General features: G+C 45.9%; 1 protein-coding gene and 2 non-coding genes across 3 annotated transcripts in view; all 3 read right to left on the bottom strand.

Moving 5' to 3' along the window:
* WDR43 (WD repeat domain 43) overlaps positions 1-22,438 on the bottom strand; it is a 43,674-nt gene that overhangs the window by 2,541 nt on the left and 18,695 nt on the right. Inside the window, exons 4-15 of the mRNA XM_090047175.1 lie at positions 21,144-21,264; positions 18,811-18,950; positions 18,290-18,392; positions 16,550-16,614; positions 15,981-16,152; positions 15,659-15,745; positions 12,415-12,546; positions 11,706-11,843; positions 6,571-6,657; positions 5,179-5,210; positions 2,076-2,139; positions 1,024-1,137 (exon numbers count right to left, since the gene is read on the bottom strand). Coding sequence (XP_089903301.1) covers positions 1,024-1,137; positions 2,076-2,139; positions 5,179-5,210; positions 6,571-6,657; positions 11,706-11,843; positions 12,415-12,546; positions 15,659-15,745; positions 15,981-16,152; positions 16,550-16,614; positions 18,290-18,392; positions 18,811-18,950; positions 21,144-21,264 — 1,255 coding nt within the window. The remainder of the gene's footprint in view (positions 1-1,023; positions 1,138-2,075; positions 2,140-5,178; positions 5,211-6,570; positions 6,658-11,705; positions 11,844-12,414; positions 12,547-15,658; positions 15,746-15,980; positions 16,153-16,549; positions 16,615-18,289; positions 18,393-18,810; positions 18,951-21,143; positions 21,265-22,438) is intronic.
* On the bottom strand, positions 13,936-14,014 carry LOC149873565 (small nucleolar RNA SNORD53/SNORD92). Its single transcript, XR_016440112.1, has one exon. It is a non-coding gene; the product is annotated as a small nucleolar RNA SNORD53/SNORD92 (small nucleolar RNA).
* Positions 20,923-21,006, bottom strand: LOC149873564 (small nucleolar RNA SNORD53/SNORD92). The gene has a single exon (XR_016440114.1). It is a non-coding gene; the product is annotated as a small nucleolar RNA SNORD53/SNORD92 (small nucleolar RNA).

The following is a 22,438-nucleotide window of genomic DNA, read 5'->3' as shown; positions in this document are numbered from 1 at the left end:
CATTCCTCTTCCTTAAATTGTAGCTTAAGGACAACTAAATATCTTGGGGAGGGGAGGGAAGGAGGGAACACAAAAGGGAGAAACCATAAAAGCTAAAATACAAATGAGGAAAAAAAATACACCTTAACTGTTTAAAATTCTTCTGATTATTTTTATATTACAAAGATTGGATCAGCATGCAGAAGAAAAACATTTAATCATACTGTCCAATAAGCAAAACAGCATCCCAAACATACTGTAACATGAAAAATATGGTCAACAGCAATCTGCTGATTATCATAAAGTCATAGAGAAGCAGAGCTAGAAAGGACCTCCAGATGTCTAGTCCAAAAACCTGTCTAAGGCAGGAACATCCCCATCTAAAGGATCCCATATTAACCATATTTTAAAAACTCTACATAACACTACCCTCAACCCTAACAACAATGACCTAACACCTTAACCTACCACAGGAGAACCATGGGAGCTAATGTCCTGCTTCTATGAAATATTGTCAATAGATGCTTAAGAAATCCCAGGATAGAGGGCCATACCCCCCCACTACAGAGGAAAGCAACCACCCCCCTTTCCCCCAGTGTGCTTGTCTATCTGTTCACCAAGTTTAGTACCTGTAATTAGAGGTACAGCCTTAATGCACCATAAATCAGCACTACCGCTAATTTGCGCTGGCACATGCTTTTTTGGTAACACTAACATGTAGTAAACTCATTCTACTGCACATTAGCATGAGTTTTGCCTGCTGTGCTAATATGCAGTAGAATGAATCTACTGAGCTCAAAGTGTTGTGTGTAGATGTGCCCAGTTGGTGTTAATTTGACCATGGGGTAAAATTCCTTCCTGACCCTAAATATGGCAAACAGTTTGACCCTGATTAAATCAACTGGGAAGCATAATGTGGACTGATATGACATCCAGTATCTGCCCTAAGTTGTGTATGACAGGTTTGGTCAGACCAAACTGAAATGGAAGTTAAATCTCTGAACATTTTTACCCAACACTGTAGAGTTTATAACTTATATTCACCTGGGTGATAAGAAGATAGAGTTTCCCATGGAGACGAGAGAGCTTCTGCAAGGTTTTTACTCTGCTCTCCATTAACTGGTACAGCATCCCCAGCTGAGGAACCAAGTCTGGCAACTTTAGAGAGAAAGAGAAATTGTATTAATAGGGCTGCCGTGTCCCCTTATCTAACTTTTCACATAACAGAATTAACTGCACTTTAGGAGCTGTCTTAAGAGTCCTTTCTTCATATTGACACTGACAAAAGACAGAACTAATATTTCATTGCGTTTAAATGACTCTCTCAAGCAGTCTGCTAAACAAGTACTTATGTCAGCTAAAAGCATAAGTCCTCAAGCCACATTTAGACCATGGTGGAACTCACTTCCTTTTTTCCCTTCTTCACTCCATTCTTGTGAGCAGTTTTAAGAGTACTGATAGGCATGGTAGCATGAATGGAAGTCACACAGTTACAGCTGCAAGCCTAGGAATATTGACGCACCACGGTCCTGACCCATGAAATTCTCAATATAGATCTGAGCTTCTCTATAGCAGAAAGGATCAATTATGCCAAATGACTGATTTTCGTTGCTGGAGCAAGACTGTCTAAATCCATTACCTGGGAAAGAAGGTAAAAGCTACTACACTGGTTTACCCATGTTACCTATGCTAGTTCCCGAGCTCCAGCATATTTCTACCCTCCCAGCCAAACCAAAGATGAAGAGTTTTAGGTCTGCTACACAGCTTCTACTGCAAATACAATGTTAGTTTAGAGAATTCAGCCCCCACAGAAATGAACACTATATTCAATCAGCAACATACCTGGGTCTATTACTAGCATGCACTTCAGGCTGACTTGATGCTAATGATATTACTTGTTCACAGAACAAATGTAGCAAACAAATGAATTCTAGAACATATGGAATACTTTACAGTAACAATATAATATGTTTTTTTAGAACTTCATTTTGAGAGTAAGTAGTGACAGCTAGGAGGGTGGATTTTTGAATGGAAAAGCAATTACAAAAATTGACTTAAAATATCTAATCAGCTCTATTTACAAGCAAGTTACTTACTGTGGAAAGGTAGGATGCATGTATAGAGAAGATAGTCTTTAGCCATCGAACCATTTGTGAGGCACTGGAAGAGAGAAAAGCAAATAAAATCAAAAACATGAGTATGCTTTCTGGCCACTGAAGCAGATCAATATAAAGCAGTGAACCATTTTGGTTTAAAAATGAACCCAAGCTAAAAAGAATTCAACTACACAAAACATATGCAGCTGTATTAGAAAAAGGGAAGATCTAAGTAGTTACATTAAACTAAAATCTGCTGTGTTACCTTACAACAGGGGTGAGCAAATTATGGCCCGCAGGCTGGATCCCAGTGTTGGGCACCTGCCAGTGCCCACTGGCCCAGGCCTCAGCCAGCACGCAGCTTCTGCTGGTGCTGTTCCAGGTATGGCTGCAGCCAGTTGTTGCTCTGCACTCACTGCCTCCAGCAGCAGCTCCTGCTTTTGATCTTGCTCCCCCAGCACCATGCTGGGTGAGCAGTTTGTGGGGTGGCTCCTACCCCCCCCCCCCAGTGCACAAGGATCCAGCTTCAACTCACAGCCACCTTTCGATGAAAGGTGGCCAGGTTCTAGAGCCAGAGCCCCATCCACCTGCTGGAAGCAGCAAGGCACAGTGCAGCAAGAGCAAGAGTAAGAGCTGTTACTGGAGGTAGGGGGGCAGAGTAGCACCCAGCCAGCTGCAATGGGAACAGCCCACCAGAAGCTACTCCTGCTCTACTGTACTGTCATGCCACTGTCCCAGGTGGGCAGGCCAGCAGCTTCAGCCGAGTGGCTCCTGCCCCAAGGTCTGGGCTCCAGCTTCAGCTCCTAGCCGCCTTCCCAGGAGCCAGAGCTCGAGCCCCATATGCGGGAACAGGGGTAATAGCAGGTTCCAGCAGCCTGTTCCCAGGGCAGCTGCAGCTAACTGGGTGCTGCTCCTCACCCCCATCCCTAGCAGCAACTCCTCCTTTCACTCCTGCTGCTCTGTGCTATGCCTTTCTCATCAGGTGCACAGGAACCTCGCTCCAGATCCTGGAACTGGAGGGAGGCCACAGAGCAGCACCCAGCCAGGCTGCAGGCACCAGCAAGAACATGGCACAGGCTGCCCCTGGTGCGAGTAAGTGCGGTTCAGCCCCAGGTGAAGTGTTGCGGGAACAGTGCAGACCACACCACCCAGAGAAGCTCTGCTGCATGTGCCCCCCACCCCCGTCCTTCCCTCCCTTCACCCACAGTAGGTTCCCAGGACTTAGTGCACAGGCAGCACCACCTTTACACACACATGCAGATGTCCTGCTGCAGAAGGCAGGGGCATGTGATCCCAGACTCTCCTGCCCCTCCCACTCCACTCCTGAACACTGCTCCCACCTGCCCACAGCCCTATTGGGAGTTTTGGTGAGATTGGGGGTGGGGTGCCAGTGCTGACCTGGCCCAAGACAGCTGATCAAAATTCCCTATGTGGCTTGCCCTTGGGTCCAAATAACTGCCCACCCTTGCCTCATAATCTCTTGCTTTTAACACTGAAACCAGATCAAAATTATTCTGTTTCTCCACACTGTCCCCCACGCCCCTAAAAATATGGAGAAAGCTTTCACACCTCACAAAATGTCTTATGAAGTGTCCCAATACTGATAAAAAGGTTCTTTACTACACTGAAATTACTAATTTAGTAACTATTTAGGAATTTATCAAATCTAAACAAATATATATGATGTCATGTATCAAAAGTATTTATATTCTCTTATACCATGGTCAATTAATGCTCTGTAAACAAAAGTCCTGATAGTTTGAAATACAAACACTAAAAAAGAACATGAAAATTTAGCTATCTTGAAATTCCCCTTCTTGAAATGCAGAAGTAAAAAATAACAATCATCAAGTCTCTCAGCAGCTGAACTATATCCTTGAAACATTAAAAAGCCACAAGCTCAAAGAGGGCTTTTTTTTGCTAAACATAAAAGAGCTTCGAGGCATTTTGCCCAATGGGGGGTTTCAATGTTTTACATTCATATGAAAAAGTAGAAAGAGAAAAGTAAGTTAATGTAAAAATTATGCAAAGGTACATAGCCAAGTATCACGTTAAAAAACAGAAAGCTCACTGTGATCAAACTTGCTGCTATTTTGCTTCTTTAAGAAAATATAAAGAAAAGAATAGCTAAATTTTACACATTTCCTATATGACACATGGTAAAGGATTTTGAATATTATATTCAAATGTTGGTTCAAATACCACCCTACCATAAATGCACTGTGCTATCACAAGAACTACAAAGTAGGACAGATTGCAAGAATGGTATACTAACATTTACTCACTTCAGCCTTCCAGAACATTTAAAGTAACTCAGATTTTGGGATCCAATACTTATAGTTAACATCAGTGAATACCGAGTGTATCTAGACACAGGTATACTTAAGTGTTTAAATTATTTATTTATTTTACAAAAACTACACCCCTAAAACATACTGCATAATTGGAAATTGGCTTGACTGGATTTCTGTGTGTGGTCTTCTATATGCATTCAAGAATCCTAATTAAATCAATGCCTAGTGGACACTGCATTCTACAAAAAGAACGACAACAACAACAAAAGAACGCAAGTGTCAGGGCATTAAGTTACAAAATACAAAGTTTTATGAACTACTGTGAATTATGAAACTATGCAAGAATATCTGATGAGTATCTGACACACTTTAAGGAAGTATTTAGGAGTTTGTTTTTTTCTTAAATCGGATGCAGACATTATTTCCCCGAGTTTCCCCCCATCCCATTAGAAGAACATTTTCTGGTTTGTGTCCTTAACCCCATAGCTTAATTTGAAGACTGAAACCTGTTGGCTACAAGATGAAAGCATCAAGACAGGTCCAGCAAGTGAGACAATAAGGGGATGCTTCATATTAGCATGCTTGCTTGCATCCTCTCCTATTTGAACTTGTGCCATTCCTCAAGCTGACTACCGAGTCCTGATAGAGACCTCTCCAAACAGCTGCAACCTTGGCTGCTCATGTCAGTTTTTTCCTTTCTAGATGTTATAGTCTTGGAATCACTGCAGCGAAGCCCACTGAAACATGTGAAAAGGCCTAACTCTCTTAAGAATAGTATTTTAAACTAGTTTGCAGGTCATTTTTCTTACCTGTATGGGTGACCTTGCAATCTCTTTGTAAGCTAAAGAAAATAACAAGAGGTCAATTAGAAAAAGTGGCATATATGGCAGTTTTCATCCCGACATTACAGTGATGTGACAGTCCAACAACTCAGGCAGTATTCAGTCTGCCAGAATTAGCCATCACAAAAGCTGATATATGCTCTAAAGGTTCCTCTAGCTGCTGCATCAACTGGTTGGGGAAGGTGAGTTTTCTTACAGTAACATGACTGAAGCTCTTACCATATGCAGTCATAAAACATGTATGAAAGCCAAGGTACAGCTGGCAGGACAAAGCAAAGAAACCCTTTGATACATGTACAGTTATACTGCCTTCAATTAAAACTACTAAAACTACCACACAGCTGACAAGCTGGAATGTTAAAGAGCTTACTGCTAAATGAAAAGAGTCTGGAGCAGACTGAAGAGTCCCAGGCTCTGAAGAAAATACACTTGCCAGGTGAAGATCTTTCCCTCTCCCTGGTCAGTCAGTCAAAGATATTTGCACACCTAAAAGTGTGACCCCCTTCAAGAAACAGGTTTGACTAGAAATGCTGAACTTCAAATACATTACTGCTAGGGAGTTCATACTATAGGCTTAGGTTAAAAAGGAGATTCTTAAGGAAGAGTTTTCCATGGGGTGAAGCAACCCATCTCCAAAGGCCAAAATTTGACATTTCAAACTTTTTTTTTTTTAACTGCTTACTAATGTACAGCAAGTCACACAAGCACTTCCTCCTGAAGTTTATCCGACAACACAAGGAAAATGAGCCCGGCTTTGGTAATATCTGGGGACCTACCAAACTCACGGTGAAAGCAGAGTGTGCAGCAGCTCCTTTAATCTTGCATGTTCCCTCCAGGAACAACTTGCTCCTTTCCCAGCCCCCGCTGCTGATTAGCAGAGGACCCCGCTACTCCCTCTTGATCAACAGAGAAGCTAAAACCATGGTTTTAAACATGGCGCCATTTTTACCTCCCCTCCAGCAGCAAACAGGGCCATCAAGGGCCCCGTAGCCAATCAGTGGCAGGAGGCAAAAGCAGTGCCTTAACTGTGGTTTTAAGTTTTGCCTCCCCACTGATCAGGAGCAAGCTGCAAGTGAGGCCCCTCCACCAATCAGCAGGGGAGGGGGACGCACAGGGGAACCTGCAAGATTAAAGCAGCCACAGTGCACCCGACTTCCACCATGAATTCAGTAGGTCCCTAGTAATATCATACTTCCCATGCATCTGGCTGCAGTCAAATAGGATATGCACTACCTCACAACTGCATAACCACAGGACCCATTTTATGGAGCCAAAACAGAAGATGCATCTTAGGACTTCCCTAATAAGAGCAGAAGACAAATATAATTTGTCCCATAGCACAAGTGCAGCATCTCCTACCTCATGCAGCAGGGGAATGACAGCATGTACAGGTATCCTGGCTACTGTATTCTTTACTAAAGCTTCCTTCCTCGTTTGTAGCACTTTCTGTTAAAAAAAAAAAGGGGGGGGGGGGAGAAATACCATCAGAAACATTCACCATCGAGAAGAACCTCACATTTACAAAACATTGATACAGACTATGTCCAAGTCTCTGCCCCTCACACTGCCAATTCAGTACACTCAGAGAGAAGGCATATGCAGCAAGGGAGATGAGCAAAAGCCTCTAGGCTCCGGAGCGGTGAGAGACGCACGGGTGAAGCCCGCTGCGCCCCCGCTCCCCCGAAGCCCCCCAGACACCCCCTCAGCAGCCGCAGAGCCCCCTGCCGACCCCCAGCACAGCCGGAGGCAAGCGGGCTCGTGGTGGGAAGGGGTTAACTCCTCGCTTGCTGGGAGGAGGCCGCTGCCTGGTGCCGGGCCGGGTCAAGCCCCCGCCCAGGCCCCTACTTGGCCCAGCCCCCCAGGGAGCCCCGCGACCGGAGCTGCGCGAACAGGCTGCGTAAACAGGCGCTCGAGTTAGCGTGGAGTTCGCGCAGGAGAGGGTGTGGGAGGGCACGAGACCCTGCCTGCGACCCCCCCCAGAGTAGTCAGCCCCAGCCGTAGCCAGCCTGCCAGAGGCATGACACGGATGGCACGCGCCGCACCCCGAGGGTCCCCTCGGGCTCTGTGGCCCCCCCTCATCGGGCACCTCAGAGACGGCCGCCCAGACGGAGCCCATGGTTCCGGGCTCCACGCAGACGGAGCCCCTGGCTCTTGGCTGCGGGGGCTCCCTGTCCCTTTTCCAGGCTCTGGGGCCCGGGAGCATGGCCACCTCCCCTTGCGGGGTCTGCTCCCTACTGGGGTCTCTGGCGCGCCAGCTGGAGGGGCTCCAGGCCACAGTCCAGAGACTGCGTGCCATCAGGGACTGTGAGCAGGAGATAGACTCCTACTGCCAGGCCCTTCTCCCCCGGGAGCCGCAGGGGAGAGCACCGTCTCCCTCCAGGACTAAGGAGGACTCTGGGACCTCCCGCTCTGCCCAGGCAGGGGCATGGACCAAGGTGGTCAAGGGCCCGAAGACCCGCCGCACCAAGGCCGCTCCCTCGCCAGAGCTTAGCAACAGGTTCGCACCTCTTGCAGCCCCAGCAGAGCCTGCTCAGTTGCCTGCTCCCGCAGGCAACCCAGGCTCAACCACAGCTACTGGACCCGCTCCCCCCAAGACAAAGCGAAAGGTGTTTGTTGTAGGAGACTCCATCCTGCAGGGCACTGAGGGGGCAATCTGCCGCCCCGACCCCTTAGCCCGGGAAGTCTGCTGCTTCCCGGGGGCCCACATCTGAGACACTGCGGAGAGGATCCCGCAGCTCCTCTGGCCCACAGACCACTACCCCATGCTCCTTATTCACGTGGGCACCAATGACACGGCTCAGAGCACCCCCAGCCAGGTCATGAGGCGCTACAGGGAGTTGGGAGCGGGGCTTAGGGGTCTGGGAGCTCAGGTGGTGTTTTCATCGATCCTCCCAGACTCGGGCTATGGGCTGAGGAGGGAGAGGAGGATCCACGCAGTGAACCAAAGACTGCGGAGCTGGTGTCATCGGGAAGGCTTTGGCTTACATGACCACAGCCCGCTCTTTGGCAAGAGAGGCAGCGAGCTGCTGGGAAGAGATGGCCTCCACCTCTCCCCCCTGGGGAGGAGGCTCTTCTCAGCCAGACTGGCTGACCTGCTCCACCGGGCTTTAAACAAAGCCCTCTGGGGGATGGGGGGGCTACTGCCACTGCTGGCCTGCTGAGTGACCCTTGCAAAGCCAGCAGACCAAGGCACTTAAGGGAGCCCACCCCTGCCCCAGCCCTGGCACAATCTGTGGGCAAGGCAAGAGCCCCCAAGGGCACACTTGCCTGCCTGTACACTAATGCCAGGAGCCTGGGTAACAAGCAGGAGGGGCTCGTCCTCCTGCTCAGTGCAAAGAAATATGATGTCATTGGGATAACGGAGACCTGGTGGGACTCCACCCATGACTGGACCATGGGTATAGAGGGCTATACTCTGTACAGGAGGGATCGTGTTGACAAAAGGGGCGGGGGTGTAGCTCTCTATGGGAAGGAAAGCTACATGTCCCTGCAAGCTGATGTTGGCGACCAGCATGGACAGCTAGAGACCCTCTGGGTAAAAATTCATGGGAAAAACGGCACAGGGGACACAACGGTGGGAGTCTACTACAGACCTCCCACTCAAAGTCCTGAGCTTGACCAGGAGTTCACCTGGGAACTGACTGAGGCCGCTTGCTCCAGGACCTTGGTTGTCATGGGTGACCTCAATTACCCGGACATCTCGTGGGAAGATCACTCAGCAAAATCCGAGCAGTCGCAAAGCTCTCTCTCGTGCGTGGATGACCTCTACCTGACTCAAGTCTATGGGCCAACGAGAGGCAAAGCGCTACTCGACCTGGCACTGGCTACGGGGGACGACCTAATCGGCAACCTAGTAATCGATGGGAAGCTGGGTGACAGCGACCACGAGCTGATCACCTTCACCATCTGCCGTAAAGCTGGCAAGTCAGTCAGCAACACTGAAGTCCTTGACTTCAGAAAAGCCAACTTTGACAAGCTCAAGAGGCTTGTCGGTCAGGCCCTCAGGGACCGTGACCCCAGGGAGATGGGAGTTCAAGAAGAGTGGTTGCTTCTCAAGGAAGCGATCCTCAATGCACAAGCTAAATCTATTCCAACACGGAGGAAAGGCAGCAAGAAGGCACAGCAGCCCTCCTGGCTCTCTAGGGACCTAGCGGACCTCCTGAGGCTAAAAAGGAAAGCCTACAAAGGATGGAGGATGGGATTCACCTCCAAGGAGAATTATTCTGCACTGGTCCGGTCCTGCAGGGAGCAAACCAGGAAAGCCAAGGCTGCAACTGAACTCCAACTAGCTTTGAGCATCAAGGACAACAAAAAGTCCTTTTTCAGATATGTGGGGAGCTGGAGGAAAAGCAAGGGCAAGGTTGGACCCCTGCTAAACCAGATGGGGCAACTGACAACTGACGCCCAGGAAAAAGCCAACCTATTAAATAGGTACTTTGCGTCAGTCTTTCATCAGTCCCATGGGACGCCCATGCCTGCTATGGGACAGGGAGATCCGGGTGATGGGGATCCCCTACCCTCCATCAATGCTGACCTCGTGAAGGAACACCTTGAGAAGCTGGATACCTTCAAGTCAGCTGGCCCTGACAATCTGCACCCCAGGGTACTCAAGGAGCTGGTGAGCATCATAGCCCAGCCCCTGACACGGATCTTTGAAAACTCCTGGCGCTCTGGTGTAGTGCCCGAAGACTGGAAGAAGGCCAATGTGGTGCCGATCTTCAAGAAAGGGAGGAGAGTGGATCCGGCTAACTACAGGCCCATTAGCCTGACTTCTATCCTGGGGAAGATCTTAGAAAAGTTTATTAAGGAGGCCATCCTTGAGGGACTGGCCCAGGCTAACATCCTAAGGGATAGCCAGCACGGGTTTGTTGCGGGTAGGTCTTGTTTGACCAATCTCATTTCCTTCTATGACCAGGTGACCTATCACCTGGACAAGGGAAAAGAGATTGATGTCATATATCTTGACTTCAAAAAAGCCTTTGATCTGGTATCCCATGATCACCTCTTGGCCAAACTGCCCAGTTGTGGCCTTGGCTCCACCACGATCCGCTGGCTGGGAAACTGGCTCCGTGGTCGGACCCAGAGGGTTGTAATTGATGGCAGTCACTCATCGTGTTGCCCTGTGACCAGTGGGGTCCCTCAAGGCTCTGTCCTGGGACCCATCCTGTTCAACATCTTCATTAAATGATGTGGACATTGGAGTCAGGAGTGGACTGGCCAAGTTCGCCGATGACACCAAACTTTGGGGCAAAGCATCCACGCCAGAAGATAGGCGGGTGATCCAGGCTGACCTGGACAAGCTCAGCAAATGGGCAGACGAGAACCTGATGGTGTTTAACACCGAAAAATGCAAGGTTCTCCACCTTGGGAGGAAAAACCTGCAGTTTCCTTATAGGCTCAGCAGTGCTACGTTGGATAGCACTACAAAAGAAAGAGACTTGGGGGTCATCACTGACCACAAGATGAACATGAGCCTGCAATGCAATGCTGCGGCTAATAAAGCGACCAAAACGCTGGCTTGCATCCATAGATGCTTCTCGAGCAAATCCCGGGACGTCATTCTCCCCTTGTACTCGGCCTTGGTGAGGAGCCACGCGCATGATCAGAGGTCAGGAAAACAGATCTTACAATGACAGGCTGAGAGCCATGGGACTCTTTAGCCTGGAAAAGCGCAGGCTCAGGAATGATCTGATGGCCACCTATAAGTTTATCAAGGGTGACCACCAGGATCTGGGGGAACATTTGTTCACCAGACCTCCCCAAGGGATGACGAGGTCGAACAGTCACAAACTCCTGCAAGACCGTTTCAGGCTGGACATAAGGAAGAATTTCTTTACTGTCCGAGCCCCCAAGGTCTGGAACAGTCTGCCAGCGGAGGTGGTTCAAGCACCTACATTGAACACCTTCAAGAGTAAATTGGATGCTTATCTTGCTGGGATCCTATGATCCCAGCTGACTTCCTGCCCTTTGGGCAAGGGGCTGGACTCGATCTCCTAAGGTCCCTTCCAGCCCTAATGTCTAGGAAATCTATGAAATAATACGGCTCTTTCTAAGGAAACAAGCACGTTAACATGATATGCAAAAGAGCAAGTCTGTATGCGAAAATCTGTTTTCCAGTAAGCTTACTGGTCAGGTGGAGGAGGAGAAAAGTACTTGAACTGGGAGTTGATAGAAAATATCCTTTCCCCAACAGCATAAGCAGATTCCAGTAGATAAAGGGCTGCTGATCCTACATTGAGATCTCAAAACATTTAACCTCTCTTCCTGAAAGCTATTTGTCTACTCCCAGAGTACGGGTGAGGTTATTAAATGAACAAATGTGTAGCATCTTATTACTTATCTCACCAAAGCACTTCAGAAGAGCTCTAGCCCTAAGTGGACTAGAAGTAAGTGACAGATTCAACATCATACATATGGCTTTCAACACATAAAAGTCACCCCCAAGTCTAAGAGGGGTTACTTGAGCAATGTGCATTGTTCTTTTAAACACTTACATTTAAGATGTCAGGATCATTGCTTTCCAAACCCTGAACCAAAAGCACTGCAAAGCTGTCAGTTTGTGGAAGGCCACCTTGTGTTTTTACTTTCATTGCATCAATATCCATTGCACCCAGGCGGTCTTCGATGCTAGCCTGTGGAACAGAAAAACAAGAAGTAGTGTTATTTAAACCAACCTGCCACCTCATGCACAGGACCAAGACTCATGGTCACCAATTGGTTTTTTTCAGCAGCATTTTATAAAGCCATCAGTTGAAGCAAAGCACCGACCCTTCTACAGCATTATCTGCTGACAAGCACTGTCCTGTTATTTTGTTTAAGCAGGACAAGTTCTCCATGTCTCACAGCACAGCACAGCTGATCAACAGAGAAATCAGATGCAGGTACAGCTGGGGAAAGAACAGGGAAATGAAGTTTGTACTGAGAAATAATGTTCCAGATAAAGCTATGCAGCTTACTAAGGAAAGAGAAGGCAAAAATACAACAAAGTTCTCCAACAATGCGACAAACTTACAAGGCAGGGCACATGGAATTTGGATGAAAGGCTGCTTGTAGTCAAGGGGAAGTCAGTACACATCAAGTCCTTCCATGTAAAGTAATTCTCAAAATCCTGTTTCTGCCCAGTACACCGAGCATGCTTCTGTGTATCAACAGACTGACTTCATAGTCTGGTTTCACTATTAACACGTGACAAGAACACTTTACCTCCTTGCCTCCTGGTTTCCTTTTCTTTTTCGCCTTCTCCGTCCCAGAGGACAGGGGTTTGATAGCTGCACTATGTCCTGGGACTCCAGGCACTAGAACTTTGGCTTCTGAGTTCACAACAGGTGTTTTTACCTAGTAACAAGAGAGATCCACATATGTATGAACAAGAAACACCTTTGTGTTTTCCATAGTTAAAAAAAAGTTTATTTTTTGAGGCCCAAACAGCAGGTAAAAGCCATGTCTTGCTATATATAGTACACTTCTGTCATGTGCGTCTAGTTTTATAATGGGAAGACCTTCGATGAACTTTAACATTGATCCCATTGGAAGAATATTCAGTTAATATTGGGAAAAAGGTTGAAGAATATTCATCACGGGAGACTCATCTTCTACAAATCTTTTACATTTAGAGGAACAGTCTGCAATTTTCCACTGAAGGAAGTGTTTCCTAATTATTCCCAACAGAAATGCCCGAGTGTGTGCTGCCAATAGACACTACACACTTGCTTTATGTAGTACCTTTAAGCAACACACGGGAATCACTTGACCTGTCATCAAAAGGCAGCAACTGTATAACACTAGAGGACAATTAGAGGAGAACACATCATCACAATAAAACTGAAGGGGGGGTTTAAGCAATGTGAAATGGTTACTTGGATTAGAATCAGGCCAGGACAGCTCCAGTTAGCAATCCTAAATCACACAAAGAAACAACACTGTGGGATCTTTAAAGAACATGAAGAAGATCAGCAAGAAGGGGTGCACCGATAAAGATTTTTTTGGCCGATGCAGATGGCCAATTATTGACTCGCCATATCGGCAGATACCAATCCAATAACCAATATGAAGCCCATCAGCTTGGAGAGCAGCGTCCAGCTGATATGTCGGGGGGGGGGCAGGAGGTGTTTGGGGTGGGGGGGGATCAAACCCCAAGCGGTGAGAGAGGGAGAGGGGCTGGGGTAGGCTCTGCCCAGCCAGAGTGAAACAGGGCAGGGGACGGAGCTGCAGGTGGCTCAGCCAGCTCCCCACCACAGCATGCAACCAAAGGGGAGACGTGGGGGGGCATGTGCCCCCCCGAATTTGTATGCAGAGCAAGATTGGGCTGCCCGCTGAGGGCTTGGGGCCAGGGGCTGCACCAGCCTCTCCCTGGTGGCGGGGCTGGGCTGGGGCTGCACTCTGGGGGGGAAGCGGTGACTATGGAAAATTCTGGAGGTGACTGCAGCACACCCCATAGTCACCCCTCTCAGCACTGCCACTGCCTGCCTCAAACGTAGCCCCGGCCCAGCCCTGCCTCCCATCAGGAAAAGGCCAGCACAGTCCCTGGCCCTTGCCCCATGCATAATAAGTCTGGGGAACACATAACGCCACCGGGGATGTGTGCAGCAACGGAGAGCGCACCCACCCTGGATGAGCTGCCCACAGCTACACCCCTCACCCTGCCCCATTCCCCAATCCCTCCCTCACCATCCCCCCCTCCCCCCGCCCCAACTATACCAAGTGCTTTAAAACTCCTCAGTAGGCATGCTCAGACAGCCAAGAGAAGAATGTCTTCACTGGAATTCGGCAATAAGCGAAACCAACTTGGAGGTCATCACAGCATGCCCAATATTTTTTACAGCTTCAGCTTTACTGCATCTTACCAGCATTATGGTTAGAGGTTAGGGGCTCACCCTCTCAGCAGCACATAGGCAGAGAGGGATCTTGGAGTCAGGATTGACTCCAGGACGAATGAGTCGCCAATGCGATGAGGCAATAGGCAGAGCTAACCACACTCTGTCATACATCAACAGGGCATCACTAACAGGTCCAGAGAGGTCTTGCTCCCCCTCTGTGCGGCGCTGGTCAGGCCACAGCTGGAGTACTGTGTCCAGTTCTGGGCACTGCACTTCAAGAAGGATGTGGGGAACCTGGAGAGGGTCCAGAGGAGGCCACTTGTATGATTGGGGGCCTCTGTGGCCAGCCATATAAGGAGAGGCTGAGGGACCTGAATCTCTTCAGCCTCCACAAGAAGAGACTAAGGGGGGGATCTTGTGGTTGCCTACAACCTTATCAGGGGCCACCAGCAGGGACTTGGGGAAAGTCTGTTCACCAGGGCCCCCCTTGGAGTCACCAGGAACAATGGCCACAAGCTCAGAGAGGATAGGTTTAGGTTAGGTATCAGGAAGAACTACTTCACTGTAAGGGTGGCCAGAGCCTGGAATAGGCTTCCCAGAGAAGTGGTGCTCTCACCTTCCCTGGAAATCTTCAAGAGGAGACTGGATAGGCACCTGGCTGGGGTCTTATGACCCCTCCCATCCCCAGTGCTCCTTCCTGCCCATGGCAGCGGGTCGGACTAGATCATCTGTCCAGGACCCTTCCGACTCATTGATTCTATGATTCCTCTTTATCCTCACTGCTTTTCTGACTGCACAAGAACATAAGCACCTGCCTGGCTGACAGTCATATGCAGAGACCCCAAACCCACTGCATGTTGTATGATTAAGTGTCACAAAATGCAAAAAATAAATCAGAGGAGTTACTTCTCAATACATTGAGTCTCAAAAAGCAGACTGTACATTTACTCTTGTGAGAGAAAAGGAAGGGTACACCTCCTCAAATGACTCTCCATTTCTTCACCAATGACTCCAAAGAATTTCCAAGGGGACCAGGGAGCATGACTGTAGAAAGGCAATCTGTAGAGCAGCCAGATGTATTGATACTTACACTGTGGTCTCCCCATACCAGCTTGGAAACACAATACAAAGCCACTGGACTTGACTTTCAGCTTTCAAAGTCATATACTCAGGTACTTCTTTCCTGGTAAATGGGACTATATGGAAGCCAGAGGGTGCTACTTCCCAGGCTAAGGACCAGTTTTACAAAAATATTAAAATAAGGTCACTCAAACTTTGTCTAACTAGGAACTACTGTGACATCTCACTGGGAAGTAAGTTGGTAAAACTGGGAATGCCTTCATGCTTAAGAGAAATGAAAACCACAAAGATCACACAATGTGAGTTGCCATCTCTATCCAAGCAGCTCTGGGATCAAGATGCAGCACTGCACACTAAAACCTTTAATAGCCATCAGATGAACTTGGGTCACGTTTGCATAAATATCCAAGCATGCAATATCTGTAGAAATCCAGGAACTTTTAATCTAAAGAGGGACCATGTAAGACCTAGCTCTTTACTAAAAGAGGTGGCAAAGTTTGTGGCTTGTTATGTACAATCAGAAAAACAGAGTATTTCAAAGCAAGACTCACCTTTGTCACATCCATTTCCGTTTTAAGCACCAACGTCTTCTGAATGTCCCTTACCAAACATACAGGGGATTCAGTGGTGCTCAAGGACTAATGGAGGAACAAACAAGCAATCAAGTTTAAAACACATTATCATGATGCACATCTTAACAGAACACATAACAATCCCCTTTCAGACAGATCTACCAAATCACCTTAGGAAGGAAACATTTTACCTTATTATAGGGCTCCAATTTAAAAAATCTCCCCCTATTCAGAGAGCAGTTTGACACTTTTGCTAGGGGCTTACAAAAATATGGTTTCAAATTCAGTAGGTTTTACATACCACTCTTTCAATAATAGGCTGTAAGGTGTTTCCATAAACAATCATCAATGACTGCTTGTCTGAGCAAAACGCAGCTGCTAGGATAGGGACTGGTTTTGGTGTGGAGTCACTGTCATTTCCAGGCATGGCTATCTGGATAGTGCAGTTTGATGTTAAGGGCTTTTTGCAGTACCTATTAAAATAGGAATTAATTGAAATAGATTTAACTGAAACACATTTACATTGTGCATTTCTACAGCATCTTTTATGACAAGATTGCTAATAAACTCAACCTCAACTGTTCATTCATTTTACAGAGAGGGTAATGCAGGCAGAGGAGTTTAACTTATCCAAGATGACAAACAGCAGAGCTAAGTACGGAAGCTAAAAATCTCAATTTAGTAGCCCTCTGTTCCACCTACTAGATAACCATCTCTCATACTCCCAACAACCTGACATGCAAAAGAAACTTGGAACTCATCTTATGAACAGGTGTAAAAAGTTTAAGAAATGCAACACAATATTTAGAAATTACTGAAAACATCTTTGACATGTCCTCAGGAGTTTGTCAAATGTAAGTATCAACTCACCCATTTAAAATGTGTTCAAATAAATGCAGCTGTCCATCTCTGCATACAACTGCTAACTTCACTGGCTGAAAGGAAGTCACAACATGTTATTTTACATCATCACCTTCATTCATCACTTACCGTACCACAGAAAAACTGTACCACAGAAAAACTGAAATCAAATCACAAATGCACACCTGTAAAAGATTTAAAGAAAATCTTCAAGGATTGGGAAAGCTCATAGTTGCCAAGATAACATTTTGGGAATAGTTAGGGCAACTCTCAAGAATCAGAATATGGCTATTCAATATATTATAGCTCTACTGCAGTACTACTGATATGGCTCGGTCCTACCAGAAAGCCTTAGATGAGGCAGAAGCATAAGTTTGGACAAGTGGTATTTAATAGGAGGAGGATTTCCAGTACATCCATATGCAGATAGCTAAAGGATGCCGATTCTAAGGCTGCACATGCAAACAAGGCAGTAACTCAACCAAAACACTTCCCCCAATTTAGCCAATTACAGGTATGTATATAATACAGAATACTCTCCCTGACCTCTGGCAATGGGTGGGCCCACCTAGTGAAAATGAAAAACCTGGCTTGAAGTATCAAGATTCAAGGGATCTGAAAGCTGTACAGAGACACTGGTACTTAAAACAGAGACTGAAACAGGTTTATGGAACCAGTTTCAATTCCTCTATTTACCCAAATCCAAAATGACTTAAATTTAAGATAATCCCCAATAATTAAATTCTATATGCAGAAAATTTATAAATCTGTTCTGCCCCTCCTCCCTGCAGCCTCTGCTCCCACACCCACTTCCCACAGCCTCTGCCCCCACCCCGTGCTGACGGTTAGGCACAGCTCCAGCTCCACTCTCTCCTGGGCACAGAGCATATGAAAACTCCAACCCTGTCCAGCCATGCAGCAGTGTCCCAGGGCTGGAGCTAGGCTGCTGTCAATTGCCTGGGCAGAGGGGATGCAGCTTGTGTGTATGCCTGGAAGGAAATAAGCATGAACCAGAGCCTATGCTTGACAGTAGGCAATGGGGGATAGTGGCTGTAAAGAGGTAGATGGATGCAGCTGCTCTGACCTTGACCCAGGCTCAGGGCAAGAGCTGGAACCACAGCAGCCCCACCCTACATGTACCCGAATCCAAGACAAGCCACCGCCCCGCCATGTTGAACTGGGAGAGAGAGGTGCTCATCTTGGATTTGAATAAATGAAGTATGTTCATAGTCAATAATAAGCTTTATCTGCCCTTTATGCCATCAAGCTTCTTCTTGATTACCATAACAAGAGAGAAATACCATTTATGGACTACGTATTAAATACAAATTCATTCACTTAAAACCCCCCCAAAAATAGGAACCCTCTAGTTCTATCAGTTCAGGAAACTGTGGCAATGCCCACACTAGTTTGGAAAAAACCAAACAAACAGTCTGTGCTACTAGATGTAACAAGCAGCAGTCTGATAATTAACTGGCTCTAAATTGTGAGAATGTTGTAAATATACCTATGGGAGAAAGGTCTGAATGGAAGTGCACATTCTGCTTGAAAAATCATTTTTTTCACATTACTACCATTCACTGTTCTTATCTAACACCAGTATAAAAATCAGACCGTTAACAGCAAAACACCCATCCTTGCTTACCAAAAGCAACATAGCCATAAGCCAGACTGCTTGCTTCCAAGATGAACAGAATTAGCAACTAACTAAAAGCAAGTTGTGCAACAAGTGCAAACTACTTCTCTTACCTCTTCTTTGCTTTCTGACACTGTCAGGTCAATGAAAATTGGTTCATCTGTAACTGTGAAAGACATTACAGCATTCTTTTCTTTCCTATCTGACCTGACCTGCCTGAGGAGGAAAAAAAAGTATATTATTTAAAGCCAGAAAAAAAAACCCATACACCATAAAGACATTCATTATTTTGCCCTCTGCATCAGCACCAAAAGGCAACACAAAATTACAAAACCAGTGAACAGTAACCATCTAGAAACCTAGATAAACACATAAAAAAAAACTACAGATAAAAAGTGTGATCGTATAGTGAGCTCACAGCATCCCTTAGTGACCTGAACAGGGAGTACTGGTATTGTGCTCAGATACAGACAAGGCATTCATGCCCTCATTCTAATGTCAGCAAGGCAAAATTGTTATCATTGCATTAATCCAGAGTAATGCTGCTGTTAAACTACTGAAAAACAGAATCTGATTTATTCTTTTCGAACAAGTCTATATTCCACAGAAACAGAAACAAGCAAGATTTACTTACCATACACTTAGTAACCGGTCATGTACTGCTCCAGACAAGAAATACAGCCCAGTAATGCCATCAAAAGGTTGATTTTCATTTGGAGGTCGTACTGTTGTGAACATTAGCGATGAAACTGCTGTTGCATGGCCTGTGAAATGCTAGTGGAAACAAAATCTCATCTGAGAAGGGATGATGTAGTCACCAAGAACAACATTTTGAAAAATGTATCCCTGTGTTGAGAATTATTAGTTAGTCTTTACTCTAGTAAAGACACTTCTGTAGTATTAGTAAAGCAGAAATATCCAATTACTGTGAGCTTCTAAATTTCAAGGAAAGGTTTCTTGAACCATGTGTTTAAAGTAAGAATGTACATAAGACAGACAAACTAACAGGTGGAAGTGGGAAAGCATTAAAAAGAAATGTGCCATTCTCCCAATGACCTTGCATATTTCCAGCACTCTCCATAAGATGGTATCGCACAAGTACTGCTGCTACTGCCCAAGAATATTTCCTCATCTATTAGTCCTTTTGCTGGGGTCTACATGGAAAGTGAAGACATGTTTTCATCTGTATTCTCTAGTCTAGCACACAGATGAGCCAATGCACTCAGGATTTAAGTGAAGATCTCCTGTTTAACCCTTAAGGCACACAAGTATCATATTTACTCAAATAAAAGACTACACTGATTGTAAGATGACCCTCCCAATAATTAGATTCTATATATGGAAAAATTATAAATGTCACCATTTTCCAGGTATAGAGGCTAATTACTGGAGGCTTGTGTTGAATTTGTCAGTCTCTCACTGCTGTGGCAGGGAACACAAATCTGAGAGGGGTCAGATAGCCCTTTGCCTTCTGCTTCCCCCCAACTTTTTCCCCTGTCAGCCCCTTCCCCCTCTCCTTATGGTCAGACCCTGCTCTCCCTGAGCACATGGAAATGAGAAGCCAAGTTGAAAACAGTAACCTTGAAATTAAACATGGCTGTAACAATTTGGGTGTTACCCACACACTTCGTTATTCCAGAATGCTACCTTTTTTTAACTGCTGCAAATTTTAGCACAAGTACACCATAAATATACTTTTAAGCATCACTTTGGCAACTACTTATATGAAGTACAAGCTATATTAGTCCAATGCCAAAGGTTCATCATTTATCACATAGTTCATTGGCCTGGGCCCCCACCAGAGTCAAGAGCATTTCAAGCTGTAGTGACCCCACAGTTCAGCAGTGCTCAGTATGTGTCTGTACTCCAAATACACTCCTCCCCTCCGCACAAAATCAAGGGCCCATGTGCTAATTAGCCCCACTCGTGACTGGAACCAGATATTCCTGTCACAAATTCTGGGATGCTGCAAAAATGTATATGCAGGTAAGGTGCAAGACAACCTGCTCCGACTTCACCTCATGGACGGCAGGACCACTGATCATGTACACTAGGCTGAGAGGGGGTCTACGTATACAATGTTGTGGACCACCATGACTTGTAAAAGAGTCAGCAGTGAGGGGGACTGCGCTTTACGGGCACTATCACATATCTTATTCAGATGGGTACACTAACTTAGTCTTGTGGTAGGTTCCCATCAGCACGTTTACCCAATGTAAGCCATGTGTTTTATAGACATGCTGAGTGTTGGCTGCATTTAATCAACTTCATAGTTGGTTTCCACTGCTGAACACCTGCTGCTTTTGGCAGCAGTTTAATGACAGACAATGTATTTAGTGAGATTTTGTTGTATGCAATTACAGGATGAGGAACTTGGGAGGGAAACCCTGTCTTGTATTTTAGTAAATATGGTAGTTACATTCTACTTGTTCAGACCAAGTTCGGTCTATCCCTGTGTCTCCAGAACATTAGGATTTTTGCTACCAGACCTCCTCCTAACTGCTTTGATAGCAAGTTAGTAACTGACCATTTAGAGATAAGGCTGCCTGATGAAATTATGAAGTCTTATTATACCTGGTCTCTGAATCCTGCTGTCATACAATCCATTATCACTTCTGAAAGCAGTTGGTTTGGCCTATCTTTTTGTTTTTGCATTCAGAATAAGGAACACATGCAAAAATGGATCCAGGGAAAACAAAAGCCATGCAAACTTATATTGAAACTTTGTAAAGGGGCTACTGGCAGCAAGCTCAGACACAGCCAAGGAATTTAGTGTCCTCATTCAACTGTCAGCAGATTGAAACCACAGTTGAAGGTATCATCACAGCAGCAGCTTCCAGCAACCCCTGGCCTGACAGCTGTTTGTCTTGTGCCACAACTTGGACACACTGTATTATGAAATAGTAGATGGGCAATGCCTGTTTAACCCCCCAAAAAATACTGTTTAGCATGTAACAAGTCACTCACTCTGTAGACTTCTTTGGTCTCCAGGTCCCACAGTTTGATGGTTCGACCAGCTGAAAGTAACATCTTCCCATCTGGACTGATGCACAGTGAACTGACGCTGCTATTGTCGCCTTTCCATTTGCTAGATTGAGGGTGGAGAGGATGTGCAAAATGAGAGGGAGGCAAGGGAAGAAGAAAGAATAAGTTGCTTGTCAACACAACTTCCAACTTCTGTCAGCAATAGTGAAGCAACCAGGAAAAAAATGCATCACATTTAAAAAACTGCAGATGTCACAACTATATTTCAAAAATCAGAAAACATGGCTAACTTAACCTACATTTCTACATGAGATTCAGTACTGATGAAGGGGCTGCCAACTCAGAACCTAACAGCCTGTACACAGACCAGGAGTAACATTTACTGCATCAATGCAAGATTCCACCTCCCTTCGTCCCTCAAAAAGTATACTTCAATTAATTCTCAAAGGGACACTTCATGAGTGTTATTCAGTTCTCATTGCTAACCAATCATTGGTCCTTTTCTGTTGAGGCTGCCAAGAAGCATTTCAGCATTAAGCGTTAATGAATTAAGGACTTTGATATTCTCGGATAAAAGTGCAATATGCTAATGTAAACACTTGCATCTTCCAGGAACAATTCAGTGGCAGGATAATCACACTGGCCTTTAAATTCTAAGAAAACCAGCAATCTACACCCAATTCAAGAGGTGTTCCACATGAACATCACACATTTCAATTCCTTGCTACTGTATTCAGAATGTTTTTTTGGAACATCTCATTTACCAAACTCATTTGTTGCACGCTATCCTCGATCGAATTCTGAGAAGATCTAAACTGAACAGGTCTGGTTGCGTAGAACAGAATTTCAAGAATGTCTTATGTTGCTTGGAGTAGGCCTTAGCTTAAATCCCTAGGTTACAATGTAGTAAACCCTAACAATTTGTTCTTAAAGATATTTTTAAATAAAACAATACAGAAAATAGTGGTGGTACTGTGATCCTGATAACCAGTATCCAGGATGCAGTCAAGGAAATATTTACAGCTGGAGACAAACAGCAGCAAAGTTTTGCACTCAAGTTTGCATTCAGAATGGAAGGGAACCAACTAACCTCCATCCCAAACCTCAAGGATGATACCATATGACTGCAGAGTAGTAAGGGTACTTGTATTTAAGAGGATGGGGGAAAGGAGGAAAAGTCATTTAGGCAATTACAAATCAGTTAGCTTGAGCTCAATAATATACTTCAAAACAAATATCCCTGTTGGACCTGGTCCTGGCCACAGGCGACCAGGTAA

This window comes from Crocodylus siamensis, chromosome 1 (assembly GCF_052110815.1).
Source record: "Crocodylus siamensis isolate JL-2025a chromosome 1, ASM5211081v1, whole genome shotgun sequence".
Lineage (NCBI taxonomy): Eukaryota > Metazoa > Chordata > Crocodylia > Crocodylidae > Crocodylus > Crocodylus siamensis.
Note: the sequence above shows the minus strand (reverse complement) of the source record. Positions and strands in the feature narration are given on the sequence as shown.